General features: G+C 40.0%; 1 protein-coding gene across 3 annotated transcripts in view; it reads right to left on the reverse strand.

Annotated features, from left to right (window-relative positions):
• ELOVL4 (ELOVL fatty acid elongase 4) overlaps positions 1-19,344 on the reverse strand; it is a 47,385-nt gene that overhangs the window by 15,850 nt on the left and 12,191 nt on the right. For 2 of the 3 annotated variants that reach the window (XM_006270430.4, XM_059731404.1), the window contains exons 2-3: positions 4,413-4,600; positions 339-419 (exon numbers count right to left, since the gene is read on the reverse strand). In XM_006270430.4, the coding sequence (XP_006270492.1) occupies positions 339-419; positions 4,413-4,600 (269 nt within the window). Of the gene's footprint in view, positions 1-338; positions 420-4,412; positions 4,601-12,903; positions 12,950-19,344 lie in introns of all 3 variants that reach the window. The other variant, XM_059731409.1, reaches the window with a different exon arrangement.

Raw genomic sequence — 19,344 nt, forward strand, 5'->3', positions numbered from 1 at the left:
CAAGATCCTGGCCATGGAGCAGCTGCCTGCCCAGCTGCATGCCCTGCCCACGCACAGACAGGGGCTGCTGAGAAATGGAGCCTGGCCACCAGCTGGATCCACCATTTTGACCATCCCTGGGCTGGATAGTCATCTTGAGGTCCCTTCCAGCCTTATTTTCTCTGATTGTACATTTACACATTCTGCAATTACCTCCACCATTGATGGTGGTGTAGACACTCAAAAGGGTTGCAAAACAGCATAAAAGAATAGAAACATGACTAGTACAATACTATTAATTTCTGAAACACTGTTTTTAGACTCTCAGGTCGAGGGGAACAGATTTTTTATGTACTCACCCTGACTTCGTAAACATTATCTGAATAATCCACAGTCTGGCAGATATAGCTGTATCCTCGAGCTCTTGATGCCAGGAATAGCTGAAAATATTAAATTAAGATGTAAGGGGAAATATTCGACAAGGAAAGAATTATTTACTAGTAAGAGTAATTATCAATTTGGTTATTTTAAGTTTAGTCCTAAAAGAATTTTTAATGTATTTGTGATACAAAGACTAAACACTGACTATATTGTAGAACAATACAACACAATACTTAGTGCCTACTGCCTAGACTATAAATCAAACAAAATGCTTTGTTGTGGGGGAAATACACTGAGATATTTAGAGACCTAAATGGAATAGGTCACAACAGAATTCCTAAAGCCTTTCAAACACAGGTCCTAACACCAGAGGGAAGAAGTTCCAGAGACAAAAAATGCTTCACATCAGTTTTGGTGAAATTGCAAAGAGCAACCTCATGACTGGGTATAGAAAAAGAAGTTCCTGTGTATAGAAAAAAGACAGCTGGGACCTAGACCAAGTAGAACTACAGGACTGTAACTGATACTCAGAACTGCACCCCTTCCCCCCCTCCCCCCCCCAAAAAAACAAACAAACCCCACAACCCACCCCAAAACCCAAGATAACTGAAAATAGCACCAATGTAACGCATCCATAGACCATCATGACTGGAGATGTATATCACCACTTTTTTTTTTTGCAAGGAGAAACTTCCACAGACTCTTGCAGGGTCATCCCAAATAAAGCACATTGCAATCATTTGGTCTGGAGGAGACAGGCTTGAATCCTACAACAAAGTCTCATCATAAGGGACAGTTCACAGACTCCTGGTTAACTGTAAAAGATATATCATGTACTCTTCTTCTAACCCTATATGGGAATCAAAGGAAAGTAATGGGACAGGTATGGTCTCTAGGTTGTGAACCATAATGGCAAAGTGTGGGTATACATGACCTCCAGAGAAGATCAGAAGTTTCTTCCCAGGTAAGGAAGGGTGTAATTCAACTTTTCTAGGGCTATTTGGAATTCCTAGAAGTAGAATCATTTTCATCACTCATCTGATTATTTTCTACGATTAGGCCAATGTACCTACCAAGCTAGAACAACTGAATTTTGGACACAGCTGGATATCAAATAGTATCAGACCTCCAGAAATACCTGAGCATGTTACCTCTCTAGTTGTGGACATAAAACAGTAAGAAAATGCAGCTCGGAGGCAGATTTCTACAAACATGTTGCAAAAACTAAAACAATTCATTTTACAGAGATTTTGGTGTTAAACTTTAAAAAGTTACTGGACTTCAGCATTCACAATTATGGGTAATGTAAATTGTTTCAGAAGGTAAACACACCAGAGAAGTCTCATGGTAGCAGTAGCTGGAGTTTGTGCACTAAGTCAGCCTCTAGGCCTCAGTGACAGTCAAATAGCTTTAGGGATCCCATTATGGCACAGCAGCAACATAAGAAGTACTTTGAAACAGTATATGAAAAAACAGGAAAGGATGAAAGAAGGTACTGAAATTATGGTCTACAATTTGAACACTAGTGTTCTTCAGTAATGCAACATTCACAAGATAGGAAGCAGTAATATGCATGAGCAAACTGGAATTATGCTTATAATAGATTTGAAAGCTGAAATTATACATTTGTATTTCTACTGGACGTTGCCACTTGCCTGCAATTAATATTTTGCAGGCAAATGTGTATTTTTCCTGCAAATAAAACAGCACTTAACATTTTTATTTCAGCCCATAACACCTCCCCAACTTGTGTTGTGCCATAAATCTTCAGGGAGGACCTGAACACTTGCAACACTTGCCAGCTCTTGCTGAATAAATAAAGTTTAATGCTAGTACTACACTGTTTGTTTGTTGCAATTATGGGACAGCAATTTTATGACAGACTCAGCAAATTCTGCAATAACTTATACCAGGGGTTTTCAACTTTTTTTTAAGGAGTGTACCCCTTCTGTGGGTACCCCTTCTGGACTGTACTCTCCTCCAGCCAGGCAGCAGGGGATGGTGCTGATGTCAGTACCCCTGGCCCCCCACCCAGCTGGCTATGGGAGAGGAGAGGGCTGGGACGTGGCAGGGATAGGGAGGGAGCCAAGCCAGGCCCAGGATTGGGTCAGGGCCGGCTGAGCTCCTCCCTTCCCCTGTGCCTGGGGTCGTTGCCCGGTGCTGGCACCCGCCACACCAACAAATCTGTTGCTCCCCGCCCTGGCTGCCAGATGCAAAGCTGGCAGCATGGAGAAGCAGTGCTACTTGGGTGTGGGGAAGTGGTGCATGGTGCAACGTGGAGCGATGGATGGAGGCGGCCCTGCCCCTCATGCTTTCCAAGAACCGCCGCTTCTCCATGCCACCTTCGCATACACTTTGGAACCCTTCCAAGTACCCCCGGTTGACAACCCCTGACTTATACTCCTATAATACTGCTGTTCTCAGTGGGATTGCAAATCAGAAAAGAATTTAGCCCAACCCATTAAAAACAATTTAATAGGAGGATAACGTCTGAGGTATCAAGAATAGACTTTATTTTAATGAAAACATTATGTCAGTTTTTAAGCGAATTGTGTCAAGACAAAAAAAATGCAGAAACACAAGCCCTGTACAAGGGCAATAAACAGAAAATGATCATCAGAAACAATACCACTTACAGGACAAAAAACATAAAAATAGATCTTCATGAGTTCAGTTTCCATATGCTGTTAATTTCAACTGCCTGGCTTGTTTGCTTAATGCCAGATTTCTATGAACAGCTCTTGTGCTAACAAAACCTAAATTCTTTTATCAAGGAGTTAATCTAAAGGAAGATTTTCAGCAAGTAAACAAAGACTGTCACAAATTTTAAGTGGGCAAAGAGTTTGCTCGACCAGTATGGGTTACGTACACTACAGGTGGATATCTGATAAGTTGGAATATTCACTTGAATCCTCCCACTTGAAGTTGTATGCAAATTAATTCTTGGTTTACGTTACTGAACTTGATCTTACTGAGATTTTCTCCACAGGATTACAGCTATAAATGGTATTCTGCAATAATTGTACTGGAATACATCCTCATATAGACAATATTTCTTTCCAAAACAGAAGATCCACATGAGAAGCTATACTGGTATAGCTACTACTGAATAGCCTTTTCCACATTAGAGATGTTGGTCAGTTTCCCTGTCTGGACAAATCAGAAGGAAGGGAAAAAGTAAAGCAACTAAGTAACTTTGTTCCTAGAGAAACATGTTTATGACATCTCATGATTTTCACTAGAACCCTGTGAATATTATTTCAATATATTGCCTGGTCCCTTTACATAAATAATAAGGTTCATTTGTTTATGATTTCAACCTAAATATTAACTTTACAAAATAAAAACCTTTGTTATTTTTGCCAAGTTTGAATTCTCATTTCTACATTAGTATTTTTACATAATATATTAATAAAAATAGTTATTCTTCAGTATTTTAGGCTTTTATATTCTCCAGTATCTTATAAGGACAAATTTAAATGTTACCCTGGTATAAACCCAGAACAAGGGCAGGCAATTATTTTGGGAGGAGGGCCGTTTACTGAGTTTTGGCAAACCATCGAGGGCTGCATGACAGGCAGCCATGGGCAGAAAAAGATTAATTTTCTAAATTTTTTAGAGGGCCCCATGGGCTGGATAGAATGGCCTGGCAGGTTGCATCTGGCCCACAGGCCGCATTTTGCCTGCCCCTGATCTAGAACAAGTACACTTAATTCACCTGAGCTGCTGTATGCTTCACAAGAGCATAACCTATCAGAAGAATATGAGCCAGGGACAGACATACTTTCTACCCAAATTAGAATTTAACATCAGGACTAAAGCCCTATTAGTTAATTGTCAAGTTAATACATATGGCTTCTGCATTTATGCTCATATAATATGTCTGTTCACAAGCTCATGAGATCTGAGTAAAAAGATAGCCATTTCAGTGGCAGAGCTCTAACATACCTAACAAATCTGCAAAGAGAATATTCATGTGACAAAATGTATCCAAAACTAAAAATTCAACAGCAATGCCCTCCTAGTACAAAGTAGAAAGTCAGAAGACCAACCTCTTTGAAAATATAGAAGTTAAGTAGAACCATTCCAAAATTGTAGAAAACCAGCATGTTGCGCAACTGGAAGGGTTCTCTTGTCTTCATCCATTTGGGGCCCAGCCACACAGTGAGGAGGTATAGAGTGCTTATAATCAGTGTCGGAATTGGGGACTGCATCAAGGGCCAATTATCAACACGTTTATCTAGTGAAAAGAAAAACAAACAGTAAATTAGCCGAGATTAGATGCCTCCCTCCCCCTGCTTGAAGTTTAAACAAAAGATATTTCACTGTAATTTTAGGCATCACATTTCTTAATGCCCTTTAACTTTTGCTCTATTTGGTACCGATAGCCGGCAGTGCTCAGGCCTACAAAAAACAACTGCATCACTGTTCATCAGAAAGTGCAGTCACATTATTATAACAAAATAAATTAGCACCGCTGTATGCTTATGGTCAAGCAGAGGTAACTGAATGTAGCAAAAAGAGACAACATTTAATGATTTACTGTATTTACTCGAGTCTAAAAAGAGGTTTTTCTACCCCCCATCAGAATGTGGGGGAAAGGCTTTCATCTTAGATTTGCATATAAAGCCAAAGTCAGGGGGAGGGGGGCAGAGAGCTGCTGCAGTTCTAACTCTGGCCCTGAGCCTGGGTCAGAGCCAGTCAGACCAACAGCAGCCTCTGGCCCCCTGGCCCACGTCCTCTGCACTTCTGCCCCCTTGCCTCTGCCTTCTTCAGCCCCCTTACTGACAGGTGCAGCTTGACTCTGGCTCAGGCTGCATTTCCTCCTGGGCACAATGTACATGGAAACACTGTCCCCTGCCCAACACTGCTGCGTGGCTGGCAGGGTCTTCATTTCCATGTGCTATGTTCTGGGAGGGAACAGACCCTGGGCAGGGTCTGACAATAAGGGTGGGGTGGGGGGGAAGGGAAGAGGCAGAGACTGAGACTGTGGGGAGCCGGTGGGAGGGAAGGGGCAGAGATAATGGGGAGCTGGGAGCGGGGGCAGGAAGGCTACAAGAGGAAGAAGTTGAGGAGCAGAGGGCAAGGAGTGCATCTGACACCCCCCAGCTACTACTTTCTATGCTGTAGTGGTGGGGGTGGCCATATTTAAGACAACCTTCTGATAATTAGATTCTATATCTGAAAAATTATAACAAATGTATACATTTGCCAGATACAGAATCTAAGTATTGGGAGGGGAGGGGGGTCATCTTAAATTCAGCATCATCTTAGATTCAAGTAAACACAGTAGTTTAAATTAGGCAGTTAAGAGAAAAAAAAGATAAAGCTTGATTTTATGCAGGGCATGTTGTTGGGCCTTTGCTGCTTGCTATCATGTGTTACCTCATATGTCCAAGATGCAAAGCTAGTGATAAAGGTACAGAAGAACTACTAAATAAAACAGTTTAAAGGCAAGGCTTAGTAAGAGTTCTGTATGCTACTATTTGTGAGACTAGGGTTTTATTTACAGTCTCAAGTCACTCAAGGGATCTAAAGTTACACTTCTTTAAGAGTCTAGACTTTACTGTATTAAGTCCTGGATCAGTATAAAAAAAAGCATTGCTAGTCTGATGCGCAAGTAGCATCTTTAAGACACAGTATTAAAATATGGCTCCAGTTTGGAAAAAAATCTTTGTAAAAGAAGCCATCTTATTACTCATCAGATCTGCTTTCTATCTTCAGCAAGACTTGTAAGGTTTCTTCATAATCAAAAAGTAAACTTTCCAGCAGAATTGTTAAATAAATTCCAATTACAGGACTCCTTATTGAATACCACTCTTAACAATTTACTTATAATTATGCATGGACGACATCACTGAACATAACACCATTGTTCAGGAATAATAAAAAGTAATATTTGTACAGCTAAGATAGCTTAGAATACAGTGCATTCCTGATCCCAGGTTAAGATGACAGATTACTCACCTTATTTGTCAAATCAGCAACAAAATCCATAAGACAAGTGTAAAATCAGCACTGCCATTTTTACAAATGAGAACCTAATTTCAGGGTCTAATATCTTGAGACCATGCATAGCAGAATTTCCTGGAATGGGGTCTTCAGAAAAAGGCAAAGCAAAATGTGCTGGCTCTTCCTTCTTGCTTTTTATAAGGTTCTGGGATGTTAAGAGGAAAGCCTAGAGGCCTATAAGAATGTTAAAAGGAAGCATAGTAGCTGCTTTTGCTAGTGGCTGCTCTATTTAAAAAAGAAGAGGGATTTGGAGCTACCCTTACCTACTGGAGCCACTGCCAGGATTGGTGCTGTCAGAATACAGGGAGCCAATGGGATTGAAACCACAGTAGGACAAGAGACTTGGGCAGGCCAGCAACATGGGTAGAGGAGATCAGGGAAGTATATATAGGAGGAGGAGTAGCAGAGATGCAGAGAGGGACCAATATACCACATGGGGATTAGAGAAGGCATAATGTGTGTCTGATATAGACCATGGGACAGTATCTGGATTAGAACATGAAAACCACTGCACTGCAGTATTCAAGTTCTGGGATACCCAGTATTTCACTATTTGTTTCCAGCCCTGGTAAAAACATTGACCCCAATATCACACTGGCGTAACTACCATTTTACCTTGCCATTCAGGCTGCTGTGCCCAACCTCCCAACCATGCTTCCATTCTGATTTTAGCAACTATTCTTCTCTTTGTGAAGATCTAATCCAGTATTTACACCAAACAGTTTAAATTAATAATCCCAGATTCTCAATGATCACTTTCTGCCAAGTTAGAACAAGGATTCTCCAAAGAAGCCAGTTGTGGCCTGTTTCGGGCACATTTCCTTCTCACTTTATGCATCAGGGGCTACTAGAACATAGCAACACAGGAGTAAGTCTCCTTGCACTGACAATGTAGCACCAACAGTTAAGACTGCTTAAAGAGTAAAGACACACCACACAGAAATAAAAATAAAGCTGATCGCAAAATCTCAGGATTTCAGATCTGGTTCAGGATTTTTTCTTTAGCATGGTCACAACACTGATTCCCACTGCTTGAAGTGGACTTCGCATCAATATTTATTTTAGCCTTACTGATATCTAAATGGATCTGGTATAACATCAATGGACATTTTTCCTTACTCCAAAAGAGGTACAGAAACTATATGCACAAAGTCAGTCTGCTTCTTTCAAGTCTCTTCTGAATTCTTCTCCTACATGAACATCCAGACACAGCATGAGCATAGGCTTTGGAAGCTCCATCACTGGGCCTGTGGCATACATACATAGATTATCCATACATATCTACTGGGATTTTTCAGAGACATGAAACTGGACTTTATAGAAAAGACCCAGCATTCGTCCTGTCCTGTCGTGGTCAGACTACTGTGAATGCTTACTATGATTTTTTGGACAATGGACTTCTTTACCCAGTGATAAGAATTTCTCACTGTGTTGGGAGGTTGTTGGGGGAGGGGGCAGAAATGATGCAGCTCTTAGGCTTAGCTTGTATATCAGCATGACTACATTTATTAAATGCTTTCAGATAAAAGTACCTGTATTTTATCAGAGAATCTAGTCAGTCTACTTAATCGTAATCTGTGGCCTTACCTTTATTCCTCCCCAATAAAATATTAAATCTATGTGGATTAAACAGGTTTATAACTAGCGCGCTCTGTTATGACTGTTATTACTGTTCTACATTTTCCAAATGAAAAAAGTAATCGCACATAGCATTTTTTCTTTGGTAGTTTCATAAAATGGGTGGGGGCTATGTGATCCAGCAAACATACTAAAGAGTCAGCGGAAAAGGTAGAACTAGATATACTCCAGCCCTCAACTTCTGCTGATGAAATTTAATCAATTATATCATACTGCTATGTTATTTAGTATATATAATATATTAGTGGTTAAATCTCTTATACAACCAGAATTCTGTAAGAACTTCCACTGTTACTCAGGTATAAAATGCCTCATTTTTATCCTAAAGTGCAGAGTCATCCATTAGTAAAAAGAAAGACAGGTTACCTGGCAGCATAGGATACAGATATGAAAAATCTAGATTCATCTTTTCAGCTTGGCAGCCATGAACATATTTCAATGTGTGAATAAATTCAGGTGTAAGAGTGTTCCTGTTATTTGAAGGGTAAAGTCAGAAACATTAGCATTTTATCCATCATCCCAACACCTGTACCATATTTTACCAGATTGACTTTCCTCAAACTGCTGACTTATTGCATCTCTTGGAAAGTTAATAATCCACTATGCAGTTTCTATAGTTCATTCAAAAAGGTTCATTTCATTTGCCTCTTGCTGCCAACCCAGCATTCATACCAAATCTTTGTTTCCAGAGAACGGATTAATTTTCTTAAAGGTAGTTTTTCTTCCAATTCCAAAATGTACCATAAGACATATTTTAAATACTTTTGATCATTCTTAAAATATTTCAGGGATCACATCCCTTTGTCAAGTATGGAAAAAAATATAACAAATTTAAAATGCTTAACATAATAGTAGATTTTATGGAATGCTAGAAGCAAGTCAATAAGCTAAAAGATACTCCTTTTTTAAAAAGTGCATCTTATCTTTTTCCAGACCTGTCTACCTGACATTTCACTTGCTTTGTCACTTTAAAGTTGTAGAACCATTTCTCCCTAAATTAAACTTCAGTTTATTAAAATGAAAGAAAAAAAAACCATCATCCTGGGCTAAACAATTGATGAACACAGATATGCTTACTGATTAACTATTTTTTAAATGAATTAATTCAGACAGTGCCACTCTGTTCTGCTTTTGAATGACCTCATACTAACCAGATTCTAATTTTAAAAATAAAACTTATTAAATTAAATTAACATAAGGGAAATTGCACTCTTCTAAGCTCTGTTACCTTAATGTGGGCATTTCACTCAGTTTACAAACAATGAGTTTGCAACATTACAAAAAAAAAAAATCTGTAAAGATTTGGGGATCAGAACTGTGTTGATTCACATTTTACAGGTTAGTTTTAGCTTGTTCTTGTGTTTTTAAAATAAGAATTGTAAGTATTTCTTTTAAAATAAGAATTTAGTAACCCTTCCTGTTATGAATTCTGGTATGGAGTATCCCATGGATCCCATTCTCCTCTCCCCTACCTTCAACATTATTGGCAAATTGGGTTGACAGCATTAGCACTACTCCACCTGGATACAGAAAGATCAGCAAGGGAATGAAATTAATTTGATTAACTATATGCAGAATCCTATTAGACTGAACTCAGAGTAGAGTGTGCCCCTTTGGCTGGAAATCATAGTCCTAGATACACTTCGAGAAAGGAACACAAAGGAGACACAGATAGATTAAAAAATCCATTGTATTTGACCACTATTTTAATAAAGAAACCGTAAACAAAGTACTCAAGCATTCTCAGTGATTTCCATACAAAAACCATGAGACCCCTTCTATCACAACCTCCCTACGACAAACAGTGAACTCCATTAAGTTCATGAGAAATAGTTTCTAGCCTTCTTTCCCCTTGAGGTGGAGACAAAGAGAGACTGACCTTTGCAAGCATACTCTTCCACCTAGTGCTAAGCCTCAAAGAGGCTTATGGGGGCTGCATAAAGATGCAGCTGCTTGCTCATGAAAACCCAATCCAGCCAAAGATGTCCCATGACGAGACACTACACTAAAAAATACCTGGCAATAAGAAAATAACAAAACAAATTAACATAATACTGAAGTCTACAAATAATGGGAAAAATAGTTTCTGAAAGTATCATTACAATAGTCTTTGAGCCCAAATGCCATTTTATAAATGATTAGACAAACAAAGTAATAAACACTACAGGTTACCTTACAAGCCTCTAAAAATATCACAATATGACTCTAGTCCACACAGGGCGAATCATCTTGTGCACAAAACATGAAGAAATGCAGGAGAGGGGTGGCAATCCTCCCAGCCATGTACCAAGCACCCATACACTATATAGTCCCTATTACCGCTCCCGAGATGTAGCCATGCTTGAAACCTGCCACATTTCCCCTACACAGAATTTTTGGAAAACGGGCCAAATCCCCATAGTCTATGAAAAATATTTTCAAATATAACTTTTTTCAGATAGAACAGGGCTACTTACTACTGCTCTATAGTGTGCACTGAGTTCAGAGTCTGGCAGGGCAGTCTTTCTGACTACGCACACACTTCCTCCCTAATGTCCCTGAAAGCACTGTCAGGAAGCCCACCCACCTATTCACCTGCATTCTGTGTTCACCAACTTCCAAAAATGAGGCAATACAACTACTGTCCAGCACCCTGAACACGTGCTTCACTGACTAAGTAAAGACAGTCAAAAAGCCTGAGGCTGAATTGATTTAATCTCTGCAGGTTAGTCTAAACTGCAGAGAATAAACTGAGAAGTAACTGGAGACACATTTAATTTTGATTCAGGAAATGCAGCCACATGCCTGCAATGGCTCAGGCCAGAAGCCAAGAGGATGCTACAGCAAGGCCCCCTAGCACATAGCCAGCATGGGCTGTGTTCGCTTCCTCTTCCTGCTGCTCCTGAGGTTCTGGGATTTGCAGCCCAAAAATTACAGAAGCAGACTCTGCAGGGTTGCTCATCACTTCCTTTTCCTGCTTTCAGGTAACCTCTGGGATTAGTAGTCCAGTCACAGCCAACAGTAAGTTTCAGTAAGTTTAGCAGCAGGGCAGCTCTGTATTTGGGGGAAGATAGGTTTAACTCCTCTCCCTGGCTCCAGTCCCTGCCTCCCCACCACCCCAACCATTCTCTACTGCAGCAGACAGCCCAGCCCAGGGCTGAAAAGCATGCTGGGATGCTGAGGGACTGTGATTTAACTTGAACCAGGAAGGGGTCTGGGCTTTTTAATTGTACTTAATCAGGCTCTGTCACCAGTGTGCTTTCTGGCAAGTGCTCAAGGACGCTAAGGCACCTATATTACCTTGTTTCCAGGATTTGGGATGCACAGAGAAAAGGAAGAATGTGGGGAGTGCTTTAGGTACAATGTGTCTACATAAAGAGTGACAAGACCTTACACAGTCTACTAACGATAGAAACCATTTTGAATTTTGGTTGATACAAGAATGTCTACTTTTTGGTTAATGATAGGCTGTCCACCACTCCACAACACCAAGCTAGCATCCCCATGGTCTGAACACTGCACCATGCCATGTGCCCCCTTGCCCTACCACACCACATAGGGTCCTCAAATCACACAAAGCCGCCCAGCTGCAGGCTCCCTCAGTTCTGAGTTAATACATTCAAGTATGGACAATTATTAAGTTCAAGTATTAGTAATTTTTACTATACCTACAGAATCATGATTTATCATGTGTATATTTGAGAACATATACTAAATATGCTAATATTCTTACTGTACAGCTGCTGGAATTTACTCAGTATTACAGAATGCACAGAGTTCTTTGTAGGGAGATACGTCTCAACTTTTTATGAGTTACTTAACATGGCTATTCCAGATCAAGTTATGACAGCTTTATATTAGCTCACATAGCCATGGTCAAATCAGGTATGAAATAATTTCAGTAAAACAACTTTCACTTTATTGATGGAAGTTTACTTAACTCTGATCTCCCAAAAAACTTCAGTCTGCTATATTGTCCCAAATGTCTTAGAGAAACTCATTAACATATGTTAAAAATATTTTAACGGGAAAATAAATCCTTATATTAATACTACTGTGTTGTAATGCCTACATGGTATTGATGATCATAGCCAATATCTTCTGAATACAGAAAACAGATTATTTTTAAAAAGACACATACATTAAAGCCTTCAGTATTTCACATGCAACACACTGAGATGAGTCTATCTAAAGATGAAAAATAAACAAAGTAGCATAGCTGAGCCATGAATTTAAAAACTGTCTAAATGCTTTACCTCAAAGATCCCAATGCCTTTATCTGATTAGAAGTGACAAGTGGCTAAATGCTGCAGTGGATTAATGCATTTGTCTTTCAAATCCCAAGACCCAGATTCTAATTTGATCACAGATAAAATGACTGTGTTATAACAGCAGCACGATGCAGCTTTTAGTAAAAAGTGTTTTACAAGAGACATTTTCAGTTGCACTTAATCATAGAAAAGAAGACCAAATAGACTGAGGAAAGTAGTTTAACAAAACAGAAACAAAGCAGAAACTTTTTAATATGGACTAAGCTTTACAGCTATCTATATATATCAAAATTATTTAAAGTTCCATATTACAAAACAAAAATAAGGAATAAAAGAATGTATTTAAACTATTACTGAGGCACATATTCTTGTGGTACATAATTCTTCTTAGGATATTCATGCCACTTCAGGACAAAATAAAAACACATAACTATTCCAGGCAAAAGAAAGCACAAAATTAACATATTAAGATAACATAAAGGCTGATCTGATGGTGGGCCTGAGTTAGAAATTGTAAGAAGCTCTAGTAAATTACATTATGCAATATTTGGGTGTATGATTCATTTCTGCCAAACCAGACGTACTCTTTTTTTTTTTTTTTTGCATAAGCATATGTTTTAACTGATGTATAATTATAACTTACAGTTATTAGATATCCTTTCCAAACTACTTTAGCCAGTAAGTATGAACTGTGAAAAAAGAAAAAGAATAGAGTACTTATCAGTATGTACTATAGGGAGAAATCCTTACTTGGCAGGAAGAAAACTATATGAGCTAATTCATCTTTTCCATCTCTAGTTTCTATATTAGCTCTAGAAAGATTGTTGTACCTAAAATACATAAATGCATGTTCTGACCACTCCTGCATTCATACTTCACATCTCAACATATAGTAAATCTAGAATTTTAAAGCTAAGATATATCCCTTAGCTACAAGATCACTACTCACTAATTTATCTGGGGAGCCTGTTGAAGTATTAATAGCTACAACTACTATTCTTAGCATAAAGACACTTAGAGTGCCAATCCTGCACATCCATCTGCCCCGGACAATGTTTCTAAGACTTTACAGAAGTGATTGCTAACTGTTTAAAGAAGTGCTTACCAGAAAGCAGGTTTCTTTAGACCATCTATTGTATTCTAAAAAGAAAGCTTTTTCTCCCCCAAATAATTCTTTAAAGTTTCCTTTGAAAAGAGACAGATTTTGATTCCATCACAAAATTGCACCCCAGAAATCACTAGTTGGAGAATCATTCCTTGAGATAATCTGTTTTAGTTCATTAAATGTTCTAGGCACCTTCAGTTAAATTTCCTGTTAATATTAACAGAGGATTTTAGAAAGCAGAAGGATGCTGTCATAAAAAACTAAACCAAAAGGATGAGTTTATATATGTTAAAACAATAATCTAAACTTTGTGTAAACATTTTATTAACTTCCTTCTGTCAACCTAAAAGGAGATTATGAATCTCAAAAGGTTCCATTTATTGCTGATGTATTCCAGCAGATATTTTAATTTACAGAGATACGAGAAAACGTTAATTGTACAGCAGGTCAGGATAACCCTGAATTAAGGGACTACTTGAACAAACGCGTGCCAAATGCTGGCGGTTTCCCATGTGTGAACAAGCTTCACCAGAACTATCTAAAAGGAGTAATTGTTTCGCATGTTCAGTCTACAAAATCTGCATTGGCGGAATATGAGTCAATCTCAATTGTAGCAGATGAAGAAAAAAGATGCCCAAGGTAATTATGTTCTACACATTTCGTTTTTAACTGGGAGCTGGACAGACCTCAACCTGCCTGTTTTTCAAGCAGAGCCAGTTCACCTCACATCTGTTGATTTTTCTATGGTGGCACAAGCTGTAGTAAAGGCTGTTGTAAACTAAAGCTGTAGTGAAGGCTGTTGTAAACTATGGCTTAGAAGTTAACAAGATCTCAGCATTTTTGTCAGATAATGCAATGTATATGGGCAAAGCACTGTCTGATGTGATCCATGGAATGATGCCCAATGAAACTCATGTCACCTGCAATTCACAAATCCTTTCTTTAGTAAATGATACCTGGGACAAAACTTTGATTTTTACTGATGTGGATATCCTGGTTTCCTGTTTAAAAAAGCATTCAAACATTATCCAGGCTGCGAGCTTCAGTACAGGGAGTCCATCATGAATCAAAGTGGGGATCTACATGAGACTGTGCTACTTCCATCAGAGCTAGTCTTTTCAAGGTGGAATTCATTGTTTAATGCAGTTTGTTACCATGCAAAGGATATGAAGTACTACCAGCAATTTGTGTGCGAGGAGCTTGACATTACACCCATCACACAGTGATCTCTTAAGATAGGGTGACACTGAAGATCAAATTAAGTTTGTGGCTGAAAATGTGACTTGGTCCATGGAGCTTCTAATGCAATTTGAAGGTTGGCAGGCTTTGATCCACCAAGCACACAAGCTGATGGATTTGATAAGCTGGGTTGAAGACATGGCATCGCAACAACTTTCAAGCTGTCAACACAAAAACCAGCAGAGACAACAACTGTTCCAGGCAATAACTTCAAAGTTGAATCATTACTACAAGTACTATCAGCCTGCTACCACCATGGTTTAAACAACTGACTGCCTTCTTTTTCAGTGGTTTGCATTTTTTACCTCAATCAGGTGCCCCTTCCTGAGTTTTGACCCTCAGCTACTGAAATCAATCCCTGGATGGCAGAAAGAACATGACAAGAAACACGCTGCTTACATAAACCTGGTTAAAGCATGCCAGATACCTCTGAATGTGACTGTGTTTTGGGAGTCTGTTTCCCAAATCAGTTTCCACATCTTTACAATTTGGCAAAATGCTGCCTTATGATTCCAGCCAATTCAGTGGATGCAGAATGTGCAATCTTAGTGTATGGACACATGCTCACACCTCAAGAAACAGAGAATGTGAGCTGCAACTGCTGGTGGATGCTAAATGCCAGCATTTAACAACTAACATGGATTGTTTCTATCAAGGTTAGTATTATTATTACAAAACTTTTTGTAGAATAGTAATAATAAATTAGGATAATATTAATGACAGTTCCTATTGTGCATCAATTTATATTTGTAACATATTTCAATTTAGATTTAAAATGTAATACTTGCGTGTATAGTAATGCAGTAATTTATTTGATATTTCCACAGGCGTTGCTACTTAATTATGCTGCAGGTTTTACCTCTCGGCTAATCAGCACCATGGGGCAGAGCTGCCAAGGCTTCTTGGTGGTGAAGGGGGGCTCGCTGAGAAAAGACCTCAAAATCAGATCTGCATGCTGCAAGCGGCCCATGAAAATCCCTTTGTCTCACTGTGATTTTGGTAGGTTCCTACCTATAACAACCTTGTAGTTCTTTCCTACTTTGAAACTAGAATACCAAATTTTAGTAGAAATCTACATAGCCAAACAATGTCAAGCTGTAGGACAATTAGTGAGCACCAGTATGTTTCTGGGATGACATAAGAATTGCAATACCAGACCAAACCATCGGTCTACCTTAGTCCCACTTAGATTGTGAAATCTTAAAATGGGCTAAGATTGCTGTGGGCAGGTTTTCTAATCTCTAAAATCTCAAACTGATTTGTAACCTACAGAATGTAATCTGGAAGTGATGTAAACCTTTTTAAGCCTATGCATATGACCCTGGATGTTCTTCTGCATTTTAAATGAGTGTTTTATATGCAAACACACAATAAGACTGTAGGCTTAATGCTGAAACATTTAATTAAAATGAACTAGCAGAATGAAGCAACCCTGTGGTTCCATCATGCTGCAATTTTACCAATGCAGAAGTCTTAGGCTTCAATAAACATCGAAGGATTTTGGGACCAAAATTGGCCACAAGAAGCAGTAGTGTCAACACTTTCAAAAAACTGTATTTTCTCACATACAAACACACTTTTTCCCTAAAAACTAGCTGCTGGAAACTATATGCATTATATACAAGAAATATGGTAATAACAGTTTCTGCATAAGAAAATGTTCTTTTTGCTGGTTACTGGCAAAAAGAAAGTAAACTCTACACAGGACTCACAGGGAAAAGGCTCTGCTCCCTAGCTGCTGCTGCTTAGTTATTTACTACAAGGAAAGATGTTTTTTCCCTTCATTTTGCCCTTCAAACAAAAGGTGTGTATTATGTGCTGGGGTGTGTTGTTTGTAAGAAAATACCGTATGTCGACTTTCTCTACTCACCTGCCAACTCTTTCTTTGGTTACAACCAGGAAGAGGGGTTGCAGCTTAGTTAAAAGATATTGTATTACCACTGGGCTTGGGGGAGCATCCCTGGGGGTGCCAGATGAAGCAGACACTTACGGTCACCATGGAGACCAGCCCAGGACCCTGTGGGCAAGGCGTGCTCACCCTGGCAGATGGGATGGGGCCACAAGTAGGTGATGAGGGGGATGGGAAGGCGGGGGCTGAGGTCAGGATCATGGAGTGGTAACAGCACAGGACTAGGGCTTGGGGCAGAGCCCTGATCTACTCTCCACGTGTCCCTGTCCTCAGAACTAGCACCTGTTGCAGGGACGTGTGGGGAGCAAATCATGGATCTGCCCCAGGCCCTGGCTCTGTACTGTCACCACCCTGTGATCATGGCCCTGCCCACCCATCCCACTCTCAGACATGGTTTCCTACCTGTCCATGGCCCCATCTCATCCACTTGGCTGAGCACACCCTGCCCGTGAGGGTCCCATGCTGGTCTCCACGGAGACCCTGCCCGGGAGGAGCAGATGGGCCTGGATAGGATCAAGTGCTCCCCACCCTCCCCCACTGGACCAGGTGAGCACCCCCCTATCCCCTGGCCTGCAACAGCTCACCAAAACTCCTTATGTGGCCCTCCAGCCCAAATAATTGCCTATGCCTGTTATAAACTGCTGGAAAAGTAATCTCTCGACAAGATCTGAAAATATCAACCAAAGCCATCTAAAATAATAAAAGATTTTCTGCAAGACACTATCACCGTATATTCATTCCAAAGATCTTGCATAGTGGGCCTGCAGCTGGGACAGGTTACAGCAAAAGGGACTACACAAAAGATGTAGCACACCACTGAAGAAAGTTTAAGAGAGAACTTGCACGCAACAGCAGCGGCAGAGTAAAAGGCATAGAAGAAACATTTAAGATCTTGGGATCCTGTGGTCCTTTCTTAGTGCATCTAACAAAACTGTGTACAGATAGTTTCTGCCCTTTCTCATTTACAAACATTGTAAACAGTGTAAACTGATGCAAACATACTCTTGTCATACAACTGCAACAATGATTTACTTAGGATCATTTAAATGGAAGAATTTTCCTTTCTTTTTTGCAAAGAAACAAGAATATTAATATAGAAAGTGACAATAATGCAGCACTGTGATTACACAGTTAAAAACACAATAAACAAACAGAAGAGCTAAAGTTTCAGTTAATAAAGCACACTGCACTCTTTGCATTTTATGGTAGTAGTTGCTCAACTGTGTCTACAGACTGTTCGTAGTCATTGGGTGGTGCTTTGATTTGGCTGCATTAACAAGCCAATAGCTTTGTGCAGGAGAGGACCTTAGAGGGGGCAGTGCTAGTCTTACTCCTTGTGGAGGAAATGCCAAAAAGTTGTGGAAGTGAAGTCCAGTCCATGCATAGGCGTCAACTCTGTGGGTGCTCCACGGCTCAAGTACCCACTGAAAAAAAAAAATTAGCAGGTGCTCAGCACCTAGAGCCAAACCTGCAGACATTCAAAAAAAAAAAAAAAAAAAAAAAAAAAAAAAAAAAAAAAAAAAAAAAAAAGCACTTTAGCAGAAGCAGCAACGTGTTACTTCAACCCAGCCCTGCAGCATCTGTAAAGATAGGGTGCTTCAGAGAGTTTGTTTTGGCACTTTTAGCTAAAGCTGATTCAATTAGCTTGGATCCCTTGGCAATAATATTTGCAAAACTGTGGGAGACAGTTGAGGTTCTAGCTAACTGGAAAGGGCCAATATAGTACTTTTCTAAGAAAGGTGAAAAGGATGACCAGGGAAACTATAAACCAGTCAGCCTGACTTCAATACCCATGAAGTTACTGGAGCAAATTATAAAGAAGTCAACTTATAGGCACCTAGAGGAGGAAAAGCTGACCATGAGCAGACAGCGTGACTAAGAGCAAATGATGCTACACCAACCTGATCTCCTTTTTTGACAAAGTAACTAATTGGGTGGAAGAAGGGGTTGAGGAAGCAGTGTGTTTGGATTTTGGTGAGACTTTTGATAAAGTCCCACATGACCTTCTTACAAGCAAATCAGAGAAATCTAAGCTAGATAAAATTATAATTATAAGGTGGTGTAACAAGGAGCCAGAGGCTCCCGTTACTTTAAAAGAGAAGCAGCAGTAGGGAGGTCCCCAGGTGAGGGGAAACACTGCCCATTATGGCTTGGCTGCAAGGCAGTAGGCCACCAGGGACGCACAACTTACACGTACTGATTGCTAGGCTAGCAGCACTGCTAAGGCAGCCAGAGTATTAGTCATAGGCTGCCCTGGACACTAGCTGCCAGGCTCAAAGTGGAAACTCCTGTGAGTAGCTGGGGAGACACCTGAACAGAAGAGGCAGAGCTTACAAGACAAACTCAGGGCCTGACCCAGAAGGGTCAGTCTGGCCCTGCAGGCAGCAGGAAAAAGAGTTCCTGAGCAGGAAGGGGACTGCCTGGCACCTGAGCTGCCCTAGGAACAGCACAAGGTTTATAGCCTGTAGCGAAGTAGGACTCAGTGTGGGGGCATTTTAGTTCTAGGCAGTGGGCATATGTTTTTGTTTAAGCTTTAAAACAGGAGACTGGATGTGGCTATAAGGGGTGATGAGGAGCCATAGAGGGGCACCTGAGGGGTGCATTCTGGTTTAACCTACAGAGAGGTTTATTAATGATGCAGATTAATGCTGTTCCTTTCAACCTAATGGTTCTAATGCTCAACACAGATGCAGGATGCCCTACTTCCAAACTATCCCACATAAATGCCCATCCAACCTCTTCTTGAAAACCTTCAGTGAAAGAGATTTCATATCATCCCCAGGTAATTTGTTCCACTATCTGACTCTTCTAAGTTAGGAAGGTGTTCTTCC

The sequence above is a fragment of the Alligator mississippiensis genome, chromosome 1, assembly GCF_030867095.1.
Source record: "Alligator mississippiensis isolate rAllMis1 chromosome 1, rAllMis1, whole genome shotgun sequence".
Lineage (NCBI taxonomy): Eukaryota > Metazoa > Chordata > Crocodylia > Alligatoridae > Alligator > Alligator mississippiensis.